This window comes from Pundamilia nyererei, unplaced genomic scaffold, assembly GCF_000239375.1.
Source record: "Pundamilia nyererei isolate P.nyererei 1_Seehausen unplaced genomic scaffold, PunNye1.0 scaffold00059, whole genome shotgun sequence".
NCBI lineage: Eukaryota > Metazoa > Chordata > Actinopteri > Cichliformes > Cichlidae > Pundamilia > Pundamilia nyererei.
In genome coordinates, this window is record NW_005187460.1 from 55,083 (window position 1) to 73,039 (window position 17,957).

At 35.5% G+C, this 17,957-nt stretch overlaps 1 protein-coding gene and 1 gene segment (V, D, J or C); both read left to right on the forward strand.

The window, feature by feature from the left end:
- LOC106456235 (Ig heavy chain C region-like) overlaps positions 1-2,132 on the forward strand; it is a 5,356-nt gene extending 3,224 nt beyond the window's left edge. The window contains 3 exon segments of the C gene segment in view: positions 689-1,021; positions 1,128-1,436; positions 1,627-2,132. Of these exon segments, the coding sequence occupies positions 689-1,021; positions 1,128-1,436; positions 1,627-2,021 (1,037 nt within the window).
- A 2,215-nt stretch (positions 2,133-4,347) lies between these two features.
- Positions 4,348-9,560, forward strand: LOC102195697 (Ig mu chain C region secreted form). The gene is made up of 9 exons (XM_074312086.1): positions 4,348-5,421; positions 5,635-5,928; positions 6,010-6,324; positions 6,439-6,723; positions 6,888-7,226; positions 7,320-7,637; positions 7,751-8,038; positions 8,207-8,355; positions 9,315-9,560. Exons 1-9 carry the CDS (start codon positions 5,340-5,342, stop codon positions 9,324-9,326), a joined length of 2,082 nt encoding a protein of 693 aa, XP_074168187.1. The 5' UTR covers positions 4,348-5,339; the 3' UTR covers positions 9,327-9,560.
- Positions 9,561-17,957: the final 8,397 nt, after the last annotated feature.

The following is a 17,957-nucleotide window of genomic DNA, read 5'->3' on the forward strand; positions in this document are numbered from 1 at the left end:
TCATAATCAACATAGAAGCAAATATTTCACCTCATTAAATAACATGAAATATTTCAAAATTCATAATTTCTTAATGGACTTTGTGGAAACACACACACATTTACACACACTCACACACACACACACACACACACACACACACACACACACACACACACACACACATTGTAAGGTGGAATGAGAAAAAGAATATATCCAAGCAGTATTAAGTTTTGGTACATTGTCTTTTTTTAATTCTTCACTCATATACTTATGTGCTCTGCGCCCGTCTGAAAAACAGTATTGCAGCATGTTGTGCTTCTTTCCATCTGTCTAAATAATCCTCATCCTTTCTGATCTCTGCCTGTCTCCCTCCACTTTCACTGTGCATTGATAATTAACATAATTAACATTAATATTAAATCTGTGTTTGCTTGCCAGTCAATGTATATGCAGAAGTGAGCAGTGAAGCTCTGCAGTTCAGTTATTGGTGACTACACAAATCCAGTTTTCTTTTGGACACTGTGCAAAGTGAAAGTGCTAAAAAAAAAAGTGAGCATAAGGAACTTGTTTATATAGAAAAACAATATAGTATGAACAGTGTAGCAAATTATTTATCTCAGCTTCTGCATATATATAAATACGTATATATATATATATTATTCCCTGCTTCTGCATACACATATGTGTGTATATCTTTGTTTTTCAGCGGTGTTTAAGCAGAATCCAACTCTTAAAGTGTTTTCCTCCTCTTCTGATGAGGATGATACCTATACTGCCTCCTGCTTTGCCAAAGAGTTTGCACCAAAGAAACATGGCATAAAATGGCTGAAAAACGGAGCAGATATCACCAGCAAAATAGAGCTGACCGAAACGGTTTCTGACTCAAAAAATGCGGCTGGAAAAACACTGTACCATGCAACAAGTTTTCTCACAGTAAATTCCAGTGACCTGAATGATAAGACTACATTTACATGTCTGTTTACTGGAGGAGTAGATGGATCTTTGAATAAAACTGTGCCTTACAAAGTAAAACCAACATGTGAGTAACAGATTTGTTTTCTTTTAAAAAAAAATATACATTTATATTTTTAAATGTGGTTTTGTAATAATTTTGCTCACTAACTGTTTTTTGCTTCATTACTCAGGTCCTGATTGTGTTACATCTAATGTGAAAGTAGAAATCACTGGCCCCGCAACTGAGGACATGCTTTTCCATAAAAAAGGAACTCTAACATGTCGAGTCACAGTACAAAAAGATGAACCTCAAATAATATGGGAGGATGAGAAAGAAGATGTGATAGCAAGTAAACCAATGATTAAAGAAAATGGGGAGACATACATGTCTAAACTTGACATCACCTATGACGAATGGAGCAGGGGGGTAAAGCGCTATTGTGTTGTTCACCACTCAGATTTACTCACACCTTCGAGGGAACCTTATGAAAGGGAATTCGGTAAGAAAAATACTCTGAAACAGTGTTTAGTCCTTATTGACATCTTGATATCAAAGACATCATAACTGTTGCTTCTCAGTCTGTATGTGTGTGTCTATGTCTGTGTGTGTGTGTGTGTGGATTTGACTTCCTGTATTATTTTGGTTAATGTATGTGTGGTACAAAGTCTCATGTTGTTTCATGCTTACAGGAGGAAACCCTCAGCGTCCGTCAGTGTTTATGCTCCCTCCTTTAGAACAAACTAACAAAGAAGAGGTGACCCTGACTTGCTTTGTGAAAGACTTCCTCCCTAAGGAAGTTTTTGTGTCTTGGCTTGTGGATGACGAGGAAGCAGACTCAAGTAGTTATGCTTTTAATACCACAGAACCCATTGAAAACAATGGATTCTATTCTGCGTATGGCCAGTTGTTTGTCAGCCTTCACGAGTGGAAAAACAATGCTGTCTATAGCTGTGTAGTGTACCACGAATCTGTGGTTAACACAACTAGAGCTATTGTCAGGTCCATTGGGTACAGAACATTTGACAAAAACCGCATTGACCTCAACATGAACATCAACCAAGACTCAAAGTGCTCGGCCCAGTAGATGTTTCTCATGTCTCTGTCTTCTGCTGTTTGTTGTTTAATGTCTGTTGCTTGTGATATGACATTGTGTTTGTGTGTTTCAATGCAGATTCAAAATAAAAAAAAAAAAACAGTTTGCAACTCTGTTGATGTTTATTGTATGCAGTTCATGTCTTCATTTAAATCATATTTTGAGCTTTATGTTTATTGTACAGTCACAGTGCTATCCTAATGTAGACAGTAGCATGTTTGGGTTATTTACACAATAATTATAAAATAATACAAAATAATAATATAAAAAAAATGTAATATCTAATTTCTACTAGAATAATACAACAGTACTAAATGAGGTATTTAGGGAACAGTCTATGTTTATTTAATATGCAGATAGTTCAGTAACACTGCTTCTGTGACTTGTCTTTGTGTGCCTGTGTGTCATCTACTGAGTCTTGCACCCCTTAAAAACAGATGACTGCTCAATACAACCCTTTAAATCTCCCAGGCAAATAAACAATACTGGAGTCTTTCTAAAGCAAGTCAGAAGTCAGGATTGTAGGTCTGAAAGGGCATGAAATTCTATTCATCTTCATGGGACACTCACTCGACATCTGTCAGCTTATTTTTTTCTTTTCTGTCATTATAACTTCCAGCTGAGTTGACTGACTATGAATCTGCTATAGCATATAGAGTCAAAACATATGTATTTAACCCACAACAGAAATAAATAAAATCTATAAGTTCCCATCGTACAATGTGCGTTTCAAAGTGGGTTGTGAAATGTCCAGTTATTTGACACAATAACGTTTGTTCATCTAGGTCTTCTCATCGGTGACTATCTGGAGCTTGATCACCCTGGACTATCTGGAGACGATAACATAGCAAGCGTAGCCATCGTCTTCATCCTTCTCTTCCTCATCACTCTGCTGTTAATCTTTGGAACAACTGTTATCAAGGTAATCAGAAATTAATGTGCTGACATTGTGTGTAGATTTAACTCAGCAATGAGCAATATGACAGATTACATTCATCAAGCACGTAGCCATGATAGAAAAAACTAAAACTCATTTAGCATTCTGCATTTTAACCATGAGTCAGAATAACTCAATTATTGTAAAAACAACTAAAAAAATGCAGATTACAGAAAAAATTGTATCTATGCACATTAGAAGCATTTAGGATTATGTCAGTTTAATAAACCAATGTAATATTTAGTTAATACAATTAAAAAAGGAAGAAAAAGGTTCACGTTATCTCAGTGAGGGATTACCTACTTCACAATTCAGCTGTTGTTGTGAATTTAATTATCTTTATACAGTTATTGCTAATATCATATAAACAATATATATCAGCTAAAATTCACTTAGAGTGCTGAAATTGTATAAAAACATAATTTAATAGTTGAATGTTCAAGGGCCAACTGATATCATACTGATATCGCCCTACTCAAAGATCTAGCTCTATGGACAAAGACAAGGGTTTTAAGTCAGAAGCAGCAAGTGTAATTTCTATTACACTGCATATTGGAAGACCATAAATACAAAATCGTGTCAGATCAAAATGAAGCTCTTTCAAAATCAGTGTGGCATGTGTGGTTGATTACAATATTTAAGATATGGCGACAAAAGTGATTATCAAACTCATTAAATTGTGTGATATTGTGTGGAATAATCTATGCCAATGGCAAAACATATAAAATATGCTCATATCGCTGATTTAAACCAATTTATATGTGTAAGTTAAAAGATAATTACACTACATAATGTTACTATTTGAATTCATTTTTCTTTATATCCCAGTGTAGCATGTATATCCCAGTGCTTTATGTCCAGATGGCAAGTTTCTCAATGCCTTAATAAATTGAATGCGTATTATTGAAAGTAAATTAATTTAGAAATTGTCTTAATACTGTGTAACAATCTCTTATAAGCAGCTTTGTCAACTGTTAGTTTGACCTCCTAAGTGATTTTCAGCTGATATTAAAGTAGTGTTCCTTCTAAGTTTATTCAGCAACTATATTTAACCAACTACAAAAGAAACGCACAGCATTATAAGTTTCCTGTGTATTGATACATTTATTGATATATGTGTAGCAATGTAACTTCATGCATAAACACTATTTATAATGAAGTAGTGGTGAGCAGTATGAAATAAATCCTTTTGCTCCAAGTTCACTATTTTTTTTTTTTTAACAGGTCAAATAAAACAAATGGACTGTGAAAGGACCGTTGAGTGTGGTGAAAAAAATATTTCTCAAACATTTTTTTTCATATAATCTCATACTATCATGTAAGTAATCACAACTGCCTTTTTTAAACTGCAAAAGCTTTATCTGTCTTTAAAAATAAATGTTTTAATTAAGATTAAATTTTGTCTTTCTCTTGCTTTATTTTGAAATTGTTTACATTATTTGAAGGTTGATCTGTAAAAGTTTGATGCATTTTAAAGATTATTTATATGTATTTCATATTTTGTCCTTTTTTAAACTCTAATATACAGTTCTGTTCATCACATCCACAGCATCTGGAATCAGCAGCCCATGCTATACCAAATATGCAAAGTGGTAGATTTTACAGTCGGTTGCGTTTTACTCTATTATTAGAGGATTTGAGAACTAAAACCTTTGGCAAAGTCATAAGATGTGAAATAAAATACATGTGGTGCACATGCAAACTGACATGAGAAATGTAAATGTGCAAATTGTTTCTCTTACTGGCATAACCACACCTCACACCTGCTGTTTGTGATGCTCCGTTGCTCTTTGCATTCTCTCACTTCTGTATTTTGGTACTTTTTTGAGACCTGGGTGTTACTCAATGCTTCCGCTTGCTGCTTGCCCTGATCACTCTGCCCTATCATGCATAACAACTGTGCAACAGACTTCCTGCCCTATCTTCACCTGACACAGCAACACCAAACAATGTCAAATTATAACTCTGCCATCTAGCCTAAAGACAAACACACTACACTTAAAACTGAAACAGTTCCTCATTTACCAAAATCTGAAGGTATGTATAACTGAGATGACATTAACTTTTTTTCTTGCTGCGTTAACACATAATATTTATAATTATGCATGTAAAGTCAAACTAATATTTGCTCTTTCTCAGTGCCTCGGATTGTCTTACCACACATCACATTGTACTCAGTCTGGGATGGGGAATTTGGAATCTCAACAGTAAGGCTCATCTGCACATTGAGTGGCTTCTATCCAGACAACCTGAATTTGGGGTGGATCCTGGATGACCAACAGGGTCAAATCAATGAGGCAAGCACAAGGAAGCTACAAAGTGCAGGGGGAGAAAAGACAACCTTCAGCCTGAGCAGTGAGCTTAGGCCAAATATGACATTGTGGGCAAAAGGCTCAACTTTTACCTGCAAGACCAATGGTGATCAATATAACAGAACAATAAACATTTGTCACAGTAAGTATGTAGAGTTACTGACTCAAAGAACACATTTATCATGCACAAATTCTTAATATGTGAAACAAATTAAGATCAGTCTTTAGTTAAAAGTTTGTTTTATTAGCTTGCCATATTAATAAGCAATTTTTCTTATAATCCACAGAAATTCACCTTTATTGTAACAATGTCAGACTCTGTTTGTTTGTTTGTTTTTTACTTTCCTATTAACAGCTCTTCCAAGGTCCTCTCCCTTCATTCAAGTGGAGATTCCCAGCTTCAAGACTGTAATTACCTCAAATACTGACATGCAAGCAACGTGTTTGGTCAACACTTATTTTGATGCCGTGATCACCTGGCTGATTGATGGCAAAGCCGTGCCTGAAACAGCGACCCAAGAGAAAAACGCAACTCATATAATCAGCAATCTTTCAGTTTCCTCGACTCAATGGGAGAACATGAAGAATGTAACATGCAAAGCAGAGCATAAGTGCTTCACATCTGCTGAGAAGACCATAAATATTGCAGGTAAGATGATACGACAATAGGAAAATCAGACATGTTATGACCAAAGAGCAATTAAAATAATGTTTTTGCATGATCATCCAGGTTGTCCAGTTAATACTCCTTCGGTGGAGATCAGGCGATCTCTCACAGATCTGCCGAAGAGAGACCGTGCAGTGTTCGAGTGTGACATCAAACAACTGTCCTCATGTGACCTCTTCATCGCCTTAGAAGTCAATCATAGTCAAATTCTTGAAAAAAAACATTATAATTTTGCTGAAGGCTCAGTAGCCAATCTTTCAATCAGTAGTCAATTCATTGTCCCTCAGAAGTACTGGAAGAAAGACCAAACCTTTACCTGCAAAGTGATTCAAGGCTCTTCTAAAACTTTTCACTCAAACTCCATCAGCAATATTTTTGGTGAGGAGATTTCCCTTTTTTTCCCTTTGTAGAAGCTGATTTATCTTTGTTGTTTTATAGTTACATGGTTTCTATTAAATAGACTAATAGATGCACTGATTTATGCCCCTTTAGTGGACCCATCCATGGAGCTTCTTCTGGTTCCCAGTAAAGGTTCAGAATCACAGACTCTTTCATGCTCTGGATGGAGCTTCAACCCTCACATTAAATGGTTGTCTGAGTCTCTGGAAAGGTCTCCAAATTCCACTAATATCAGCATGAGTGTAGATGGACGTGTTAGAGTAACGAGTCAACTTGTAATTGATCAATCTGAGTGGAAAAAAGGGAATAATTTCACCTGTGAAGTGTCTGACAGGTCTCTGAATTCAAGTATCACAAAAACAATCAGTCTCTGTTCAGGTACAGTGAAAATTCTCTTATTGTGATAATCATTAAGAATACAATAAGACTATTTTTAAATTAGAAATTTGGATATGAGACATTTTATAACTGCTCCGTGGTTGTTGCATATTATTTTTATTTATTTATGTATTCATTTTTAAAATTAATTTTATTTTTTATAGAAACTCCATCATCATCACAGCTAGTTGGGGTTTATGTCCAGGGACCACTGCCACTGAGAAATGAGACTGAGAACAAAGAACATGTGACTATTACCTGTCTTCTGGTCGGCCCTAATCTTAATGATTTCTCCATCACCTGGAGAGTAGGTGGCAGCAAAATTCCCGAGAGTTATGGTGTCCTAACTTATCCCCCAGTGAGTCATAACAATGGAACAGAGACTCGACAGAGCTTCCTTAAAGTGTCAGCAGTGAATTGGGATGCACATACAAACATTTCTTGTGAAGGAAAACATCCATGTTCCAATCATGGGAATGAAGACCATATAAGCAAAAGCAGAGGTAATATTAGAAATGTAACAAATCTTTCTAAACTTCATGTTCCTCTGGTTGTGACTGTATTTTTATGGTTCTCTTCCTTTTGTGTTTTTCAAGACTTCCTTGAGCCAACAGTGAAGATAATACAACCAACTGCCTCTGAACTTTCTAAGTCTGACATCCTAACGCTTGTTTGCCTAGTGTCTGAATATTTCCCTGCTAACATCATAGTGCACTGGGAAGAAGATGGCCAGACTCTCGCATCCTCACATTACGTAAACAGTCCTCCATGGAAATACTCAGGGAGCAGCTCTTACTCTATGAGCAGCAGACTAAACATATCCAAAACTGAAGCCACAAGGTCTACGTATTCTTGTGTTGTCAAACAGGAGTCATCTAAAGCGCCTGTTAAAGACAATATAACTGATGTGTTTGGTGAGCTGCCATTTAGCATTTAATATTTACCTATTATTTCCATTATATTCATTTTAACAAACTGATTAAAATTGATTGACTGATTGCTAAAAATGTTGTGGATATCTTTCCAGCCTCAGTGATCTACAGCCAGCCATCAGTCTACTTGTTTCAGGGCTCTAATGAACTTGTGTGCCTGGTCATTGGCTTCAGCCCTGTATCCATTAACATCACTTGGTTTCAAAATGGAGGCACAGAACCGCTGAACTACAACACTAGTGAGCCCCACAGAGGCCCAGATGGAAAGTTCAGTGTCAAGAGCCACCTTTACCTGTCCCAAGAAATATTCTTACCTGGGGTGGTCTTCACCTGCCGGGTGATCCATGCCAACACCACCCTGTCCCGGAATATATCGAAACCAGGTACTGCATCATTCACTGATTGATTTTTTTTCTTGCACATATAAGGTCCTATTAAGTAATGTGGAGGACATGTAAAGTCCATTATTTTTCCAATCTCTTTTCAGCTTCTTTGTTAGTATAATAATGTCAAGTAAGTGATAAATAACCAAATGTATACATTATTCACAGATACGATGAAATATTGTAATTTATTTGACAACATTGTGCATGCTGATGTGAATGAAGACACAGCTGAGGAAAGCTGGAATGTGGCTTTCACCCTCACTGGTTTTTTCATCGTCGCCACCATATATGGTATCATAGTTACATTATTTAAGGTAAGCACTTGTCATTTGATTGTTTAAAAGTAAGATTCACGTCTAGCTTCTCATTTGAACCATGAAGATTATTATAATTATTGTTATTATTATCTGTACAAGGGAGACAGGGAGCATAAAAATATGTACATGCACTGTCATTACAGTATGATGTTGTGATGATTTATATTGTGACACACCATTCTAATCTGACATTCCAGTCTGTATTATGTCTATGTAGGCTTCCAGTCATCCATGTCATGATAGTCTAAGGAGATTGGAAAGAAAGCAACTTGACTTTTTTTTAGTTATATGAAGAGGTTTCGCCTGTCATCCGAGACGTTTTTTCAGTTCTAAAACCAAACGATGGAGAGTCCCCGGTATTTAAACCTTAGCACAGGTTGTCCTTTACCAGCATTGCAAGAGTTAGCTTTAAATCAACACCTAAAGGATAAAGATCACTCTTGGCAGTGTTGGGATCACACCAAGTGCCTAAACCCCCACTCACATCTTCCCTCAGGTGACCTCAATAGGTCATATGACTGGGTGAGGTCTCACAGTGGTTTATCAAAAAGCTATGGTGATAATTACTTTTTTCATTCATTGGATCAAATGATGAGGCACATGGCTAATATCAGTCAATGACCCCTTTAAGAGACAACACTCACTAGTGTTTAAGGACCTGGAACTCCCCACCATCTAGTTTAAGAACTCAAGAAGTCATTTGAAGGAGAGGTGAAACATCTTCACAAAACCTAAAGGAGTCCAGTTACTTTCTTTCTCAGCTTCTAAGTCTGTATTATGACATTCCATTGGGTGCTTAGTTGAACTTTCAAATATGACAAATATATAAATGTATATTATAATAATAATAAAATGTTGTTGTTTCTATTACACTTTAATACACTTTTTATTTCAAGAGAAAACAATACAAAGTTGTCACTAAAGGATTACATTTTCTCTCTCATTTTTTCTTTCAGACTAAACCATGATGTTCACAGGACGGTTCATGTATTATGACTGAAATGTTTAAGTTCTGGGGGTTTGAACAGCACCTGTCCTGACTAGTTTGAACATGTAATGCTTTGTGTTTCCATTGTTATTGATGACATTGTTTATGCTTTACAATTTTTGGCATTTGTGTTTTAGTTTTGTGCTAGATGCGACATGTATGTAAGACAAGTGAGAAAATGCATTAAAAATCAATAAAGAAAACAAATAACTAACTATCTTCAGTTCTTCTTGAATTAAGAAAAATGCTAACTTGCCTTACAGAATACAAGTAATGACACATACTAATATAAAACTGTTTATCTTTGGAAAATTGTGTTGTGCACCATCATGTTGTATTACTTGGATTTTCCACAAGAGTGAGACAAAGCTCCATGTGCAGTAGCAGCAATGTGGGTGCAGCCTCTATGTGAAAACCTATGCTGATCATAATTTAAAAATACTGACAGATGCAGTGGGAAGGCAGTGGTGCTATGAAGAGGTGCATTCATTTCCAACCACAAAGAATGTTTATGTAACTCTTCCTCTTTCCAGACATACACAGAGTCAGTGTAAATCTGTGAACTCTGTCTTTAAGTAAAAGCTTAGAGTGTGTTTCCATGTGCATTTGTGTACCTTGTGGGTTTGGAGGAATTCACATTTGGGAGGGATGACACAAAACAAATTAAGCCTTACTATTGGCTGCCTCTGAAATGATCTGGCAGTGTGTTGCCCCAATTGGCTGAAGACCCTGTGGCAGCCAGCCCAAATCTTTGAAGCTGTTGCTAATGAACAACATGCTGCTGCCAGTCTAAGTGGCAAGGGCCCAGCAGCAAGGAAGCAGGGCACCATGCCCAGCAGAATGCCTGACAGCGTCTCCATGTCTGACACCCCCACCAAACACCCTCCCCCCAGGTGCTTACCTGAACCCTTCCCTGTTTCCTTACATACCAATGATGAATTTAAACCAAACATCCTACATGAGCTAATAATCCACCAGTACAATGTATACATGTATATATTAAATTGGATTGTAGGATGGATTCTTAAAGCGCCAATTTGCAGACGCTGTGAGGGAATGTACCCCCAATATTACCCAAACCACTTCCCTTTATCCTGAAGTCTCTGTGTCTCAGTATTTTATCTGCCCTTGTTATTGATGCTACAGCTTTGTCTTTATTCAAGAAATCCCACTGAGTGTTTTCTCTTATGAAAACAAATGATGAACTACAGTAAATAAAGTAATTTCATACCTCAAAACATCACAGTGACAAAAATTATGAATTCAGAGGCAAACACAATCCAACCATGAAAACTGCATCATGCCAGGGACCTTTCTCCCATTAAAACATGACTGGATCATTTACTGGAGGAAGCAGAAATGAGGGTCTAACAACAGTGTACCACTGCACTCTAGTGGATGTAGTAATTATGACATGGGAAAAAATATACTGCAAAATAAGACATCACAATGAGTCCCATTGTCTGCACAGAAAAGTGGTTAGTACGGATGATTGGGGTTTAGAAACACAATAAATAAATAAATGAAATAAAAATCATATCACAGGACATTTTCCACTTCAAACTGATATTCAACATGGCTTTGCCTCATAATCAAGTCTGCTTCTGATTTTTGCATTTCAGTTTTTTAAGGTCATGTAGGAACAAATTACTAATTGCTGAGAGTTTCCAGGTATCTGTTTAAGTCACAGTTATTATCAAATCGTAGTAACATGTGTGAAGGTCCCAGTGTCCAAAAGGGAGAAAATACCTTTTTAGTCTAAAAAAAGAATTTAAAAAATGCCTTCCTAAAAGCTAGCACTATTAAACACTGGTCATAGAAAACAGAAACAACAACAGGTTTATCTTGACCGCTGTAGTCACGCTGACAAAGAGTCAAAGTTACAGGTCACATATGTCTTTAACTTTAACTTGCAAGGATTTCATGAATTTCTTGAATGACTGTTCATCCAAATATGAAGAACAAAAACAGATTTTTAGTTTTAGTCTCCTTTTCTATTTAATAGTTATTTGTTATATTATGAGTTAGCTAACATAAACTAATGTAAGTCTATAACCAGCAACTGACCAACACAGTGATGTAATGTTCTACACTGACACAAGATGGCGCTAAATATGTTCTAAAAACTTTTAACACTTATCTCTTAACTTGAGCTTCACAGACAGTGTTAAATCTATGTCCGTTTTTTGACAGCAGGGCTCCCTGGTGTGAATTAATTAGCTTTTATAGTTGTAGTGTTTCATGTTTTCTTTAATGACTTCTGAAGTTTAGACTATTTCTCTCGTATTAATCATTCTGAGTTAATTTCAATCATTTCTACCTCGAAACCATGATTATGCCATTTAGACTCCATTCCTACAAGACTGCTCAAATAAATTGATGATTAATAATGTTTAAATGGGAATAATCTGTCTGTATTAAAAGAGTAGATACCACAGGCTTTTAAAGTGGTGGTAACTAAACCATTACTTAAAAAGCTCTTACTTGATTCAACTGTCTTATCTAATTACAGGCCAATCTCCAACCTTCCTTTTATGTAAAAAAAAAAAAAGAAGAAGAAGAAGAAGAAGAAAATCTTGAAAGAGTAGTTGTAAAACAGAAAACTAATCATTAGGATTTATTTGAAAAGTTTAAGTCAGGATTCAGAATTCATCGCAACAGCAAATTATGAATGATCTTCTTATATGCTCTGACTGTGGACTCATCTTTATGCTTGTCCTGCTAGACTTTTGTGCAGCAGTCCATAACACTGACCACAATATTTTACTCCAGAAATTAGAACACAATGTAAGTATTAAAGGCACTCTGCTGCTGTGATTTGAATCATACCTATCTGATAGATTCCAGTTTTAGCATGATAATGAGGAGTCTTTCTCAGACACAAAAGTTTTTCATGGATTTCCTCCAGGTCTGTGCAATGATTCAATAATTTTTCACATCATGCACACATTATTATGCTTTCCTAAACTTTATTAAGTTAATATTATTAGAAAAGAGCGCAAACATTTTTATTGTTATGCAGATGATACCCAGCTCTATTCATCTATGAAGTAAGATGACACAGGTGAACTAGTTAAACCACAAAAATCTTTTGAAGACCTGCTGACATAAAAATCTTAGAAACATCATGTCTAATCAGATACTTACCTTAGATGGCATTACCTTTGAGAAGGAAAGGAGACAGCAGTTGCTGTTTCATCAGGTAAGAATACAATTTCATTTCAGAGATCACTACTTAAGTTGGATGAAATGTATTGTGTTTTTGTAAGAATTTGCCCTCAACTCTGTGAAAGGACATTCAACAACTTTACACTATTGTTTACATGCAATGACTTTTGTTCATGTTCTGCATTTAAAATAATGTTCTGATGTATGTGTCGACTAACAGAAGAGTAAACTTATATTGGAGGAGGCTGATGGGCAAACTGCCTCTAAAAAAATGTTGCAGGGAATGATTTGGGCACTTGAAATGTCTTTTCTATTGTATTCACTTTAATCAGTTCTAAGTGAAAATATCTGATATATTGTATTTCTATTATGGTATCTTAATGGCTGTTGCCTTGTGTACATAATAAACTAATACTCCTGTGAGCTATAGGGTATATATGCTGTACACCCTTCCTACTGGATTTGGTTGCATCTGCGTCTCCATGTTAATTTGTGTGTTTCCCCTACAGCTCCACACCGTCCAGGCAGCAAAAAAACATTCATGTGCTCATTGCGAGCTTGTAACAAGAACGCTCTGCTGTCAAGGGTGAGCATTGGCTAATGGTCGTCATGTGACTAATGCAAGCCAGATCCTTTTATTTGGGAAAATTATAAATAATAGTTGAAAGTTATTGCTGGAGGGCACAGACTTGACCCGCAGACCAAAAAAGAAAATTTAAAAAAAATTAAAATGAAAAAGAAAAAGAAAAATGCCAGATTGTTGTGGTGATGAAAAGCATTAATAATCCTTTAGCTGAACTTTTATTTTCTAGAAATAACATTTCAACCTTGAATAGAAAAAATGCCAGGAGAAAACCAAATATTAAACAAAATATTAACTGGTTTGGTTTTAAAATTATTACTTTTTATGTATATCTTTGACATATATTTTGGCTTGCTGAAAGCTAACTACCTAGCTAACTTTGTTCTCACTTTAAATCCGTGATCCAGTGAGCACATCAGGCACCCCAGGACACCAATCTGAGACAGAATTAGACATGAAGGTGCATCATGAGTCTAAGAAGGTGGCAACAAGGTCAACACAAGGCTCAAGAAAAACTGAAGACAGTCTGTCAGTGAATTGAAGTGAACTTTCACTGTATAATTGGGCATATTTAGAACTTGGAGCTAGTTATTTTTGTACATTGGATATGTTGAAATATTACACTACAGGGAGTGCAGAATTATTAGGCAAATGAGTATTTTGTCCACATCATCCTCTTCATGCATGTTGTCTTACTCCAAGCTCTATAGGCTCGAAAGCCTACTACCAATTAAGCATATTAGGTGATGTGCATCTCTGTAATGAGACAGAATCCATGGATGGCAGGCTTTTGAGTGTCCTTGCAAAGAAAGGTGGCTATATTGGTCGCTGGTTTGTTTTTGTTTTGTTTTTGAATGTCAGAAATGTATATTTGTGAATGTGGAGATGTTATATTGGTTTCACTGGTAAAAATAAATAATTGAAATGGGTATATATTTGTTTTTTGTTAAGTTGCCTAATAATTATGCACAGTAATAGTCACCTGCACACACAGATATCCCCCTAAAATAGCTAAAACTAAAAACAAACTAAAAACTACTTCCAAAAACATTCAGCTTTGATATTAACGAGTTTTTTGGGTTCATTGAGAACATGGTTGTTGTTCAATAATAAAATTATTCCTCAAAATTACAACTTGCCTAATAATTCTGCACTCCCTGTATGACAACGCTTTTGACCCCTGGGGGAAAGGCACAATGGTTACGGTTAGATCAGGGAAAATGAGTCAGTTTTTTTTCCTTAATGTTAAGATTTAAATTTAAAGACTGTGTTGTTGTTTTTAACAATTCAAAATCTCAATTTGCAGTAGTATTCCACATAATTTTCTTATCATAAAATAATATGGAAACACACAGAAATGTGCAAACAGGTTTTTGTTTTGAGCTGTAAATAATTATTTAGATTGTGGCCATTCGTTTGATTACTGGGGAAAGGGCACAATGGTCACTATCAGTTCAGGTATGAATTCTAACATTATTCTTATAACTAACTTTTTTTTCCTGCTTAATTATATGAAATCTGATAAAGAGAAAAGTTACAGTTACATCAGGTAAGGTGATCTAATTCTTTCATTTTAATTTATGATTCTAATTTAAATTGTGATTTTTTTTTTTTTAAAGAAATGTTGTGGTTGTGAGAAAATTCAATACCATCATTTGTGGACTACTGAGGGATAAATGGCTTAGAATTTACAGACTTGGTTTAAATGTTGGTGGTGAAAATCAGGTTTTGTTCAGTCTTTTGAATCTCTTTATATTAACTGGAGAATATATCAGATTGTAGAATTTATTAGATGGGGCGTAAGGTTTTTGTATGCAGTTGTCAGTAAGTTGTTAGACTGTGACTACGCTTATGACTCCTGGGGAAAGGGCACGACAGTCACTGTCACATCAGGTATGAATTGTTATCTTTCTTGCTAAAGAGAGAAATTCCTGATCCCCCGGTACGATACAATGTATTCATTTTCATTTGTTTACAACTATAATGATAAATTTGATAAATTAAGTACTTATTTCAACAATTGTTGTAGTTTGTTACAGAATATGTTAAAAAAAAGAATTTCAGACCAATTTTGTGAGAAGTAAGAAAAGTATCCATTAACTATTTCAAATGGCTTTAAGACTTTTAAAATGGCTCTCCAGTTACAGCGTCATCAGTTAAGATATGTCTCCATTGGATGCAAGTTCTAATTTTACTTTTTGTCAGTGTGGTCTAAGGAGCTTGGAAAGAAAAGCGAAAAATTTCTTGTTCAAGTTACTTTTGTTCAAGTTCAAGCAACATAAAGAAGTCCAGACACTTTTCTTTCCAAGTTCCTTACATTACGATGACCTGGATGACTGAGAACCTTCACAGACTTTTTGTCAGTGTCACTTCAAATGTGAATTGTGTTCATATACAAAATGGTCTTGTGGGTTGACCGTGGTTCAGGGGGTTGGGAAGCTCATCTTGTAACTGGAAGGTTGCTGGTTCGATCCCCAGCTCTGTCTGTCTTGGTCATTGTGTTACTTCACCTACCTACTTCACCGTCTACTGGTGTTGGCCAGAGTGGCCGATGGTGCGATATGGCAACCCTGCTTCTGTCAGTCTGCTCCAGGGCAGCTGTGGCTACAACTGTGGCTGCCTCCACCAGTCTGTAAATGTGAAAGTGAATGAATAGTGGAATTGTAAAGTGCTTTAAGGGTCTCGAAATCCATTATTATTAACAGATAGCGTATTTTGGGTGATTTGATAGGATTTTATAATATATTATAATTAATATAATATAATAATTAATTAGTCCCAGAAGTAATTGCTTCTGTGTATCATCAGTACTAAGTATATTCAGTACTATGATACGGTGCTGTAGACTATTGGGGAAAGGGGACAACAGTCACTGTTTCATCAGGTAAGTAAACCATTTCAGCCAAATATCAATGCTGAAGTGGAATCAAATTTAATGTGTTCTTAAAAGAGTTTGCCATCAACACTGTGAAACGAAGTTTACTAACTTTATGTTATTCTTTTATTTATTTCATTTTTTTTATTGTTTTTTTGTCCACATTCTGCATTTAAAATAATTTAGAAAAATGATCTATACACTAACAAAATCTGGAACTTATAACAACAGTAATATATATAATAGCACTGACAGAGGCTGATGAACAAATTGGGATTCGGGGCATTTGAAATGATAAACATTTAAAGGCTAAAGTCTATCTTTATCTATCTATGTCTAATTATTATCTATCTTTAACTAATCTTAGGTGAAAATGTGTGCTTTATTATTGTTTTGCCATTGTGGTATATTAATTATTATTGTTTCCCCTTTCTTAGCCACTTCAAGTCGACCCACTGTGTTGACCCAGCGCAAGAAAATGGATGGATGGATTTCTATATTTATGAATAGTATGTTCATTGAAATTAATAATTCAATGCTTTTGCATACATACATTTGTGTACATCTTTTTTTTTCAGTGCTGTTTAAGAGGAATCCAACTCATAAAGTGATTTCCTCTCCTGATGAGGACAGTACCTATTCTGCCTCCTGCTTTGCCAAAGAGTTTGCACCAAAGAAACATGATATCAAATGGCTGAAAAATGGAGCAGACGTCACCAGCAAAATAGATCTGATCACTACAGTTTCTGAATCAAGTGTACAACACAGCAAGTTTTCACACAGTAAATTCCAGTGATGTGAATGAAGATACTGAATTCACTTGTATTTACAGGAGGGCAAAGTAGATCTTTGAATAAAAGCGAGATAGACAACACACTAGGTGAGAAAAAAAACCAAAAAATGTTTTTTTGCTCTATGATTTTGTAATAAATCAAAATAAAACCATAAAACCAGGTAAGCCTAATGCTAAGTCATATAGAATTTGTTTTGAGTAGTTTCTTTAACTTCTAATGTACTGATATGAAAGTGCTAGTTATTTCAACAGCTTCAACTTTTGGAGGAATTTAAAAAAAATAAAAAAAATAAATAAAGATAAAGTTTGACGAGAACTAATAGCCAATAAATTGAGGTACATAATTTTTTTTTCTCCCCATCAGATTTTTTCACAACCACAGATCTGAAAAACAGTACGTTACAATACACACACATGCGTACACATACATATGTCGTCATATATACATAATTTTATCTCATGTCTTGACTTTAAACTTATACATAATCTCCCTGTTTAGCTGAGTATCAATTCCTGATGGGACAGAGCCAGCGGTGACAATCCACATCCTCTCACAGCTGCACACTGACCAATTTTAGCCTGAAGATGAAATCACTCTGTGTCTGGTCACCATTACTGTCAATAAGATGTATATATGCTATTCTTTTTACTTATTTCAGTTTTTTGTGATTGATTTTTGTCCATATTGTGCATTTAAAATAATTTACTAAATGATGTTGTGTAGACTACTAAAGAAGTGACACTTATTAGTATATAATAATATTACTATATAATATTAATATTTAACACTAATGGAGAGTGAGCAACGAAATGGGACATAAATCGGGACATTTGAAATGCTAAACATTTAAAATGTAATGTATTTCAAGATGGGATTTATTACGCAACATAATCAGCTCAAGTGTTTTCTCTTTAATCAGTTCTAAATGAAAATGTGTGGTATATTACTGTATTTCTATTCTGGTATCTTAATTACTGTTGTCTCCCCTTTCTTAGCCACTGCAACTGCACCCACTGTGTTTCTTCTGGCACCATGTGGTTCTGAAAGTGGAGATATGGTCACTCTTGGCTGCCTTGCCACCGGCTTTAACCCTCCTGCAGTGACTTTCTCGTGGACCAAAGGCGACACTGCCTTGACAGACTTCATCCAGTACCCTGCAGTACAAAAAGGCAATGTTTATACTGGAGTCAG

Coding starts and splice junctions, on each gene's coding strand:
- LOC102195697 (XM_074312086.1), top strand. CDS start 5,340: ATGACATTGTGGGCAAAAGGCTCAACTTTTACCTGCAAGACCAATGGT. Junction 6,724..6,887: donor AACAATCAGTCTCTGTTCAG/GTACAGTGAAAA, acceptor TATTTTTTATAG/AAACTCCATCATCATCACAG. Junction 7,638..7,750: donor CAATATAACTGATGTGTTTG/GTGAGCTGCCAT, acceptor ATATCTTTCCAG/CCTCAGTGATCTACAGCCAG.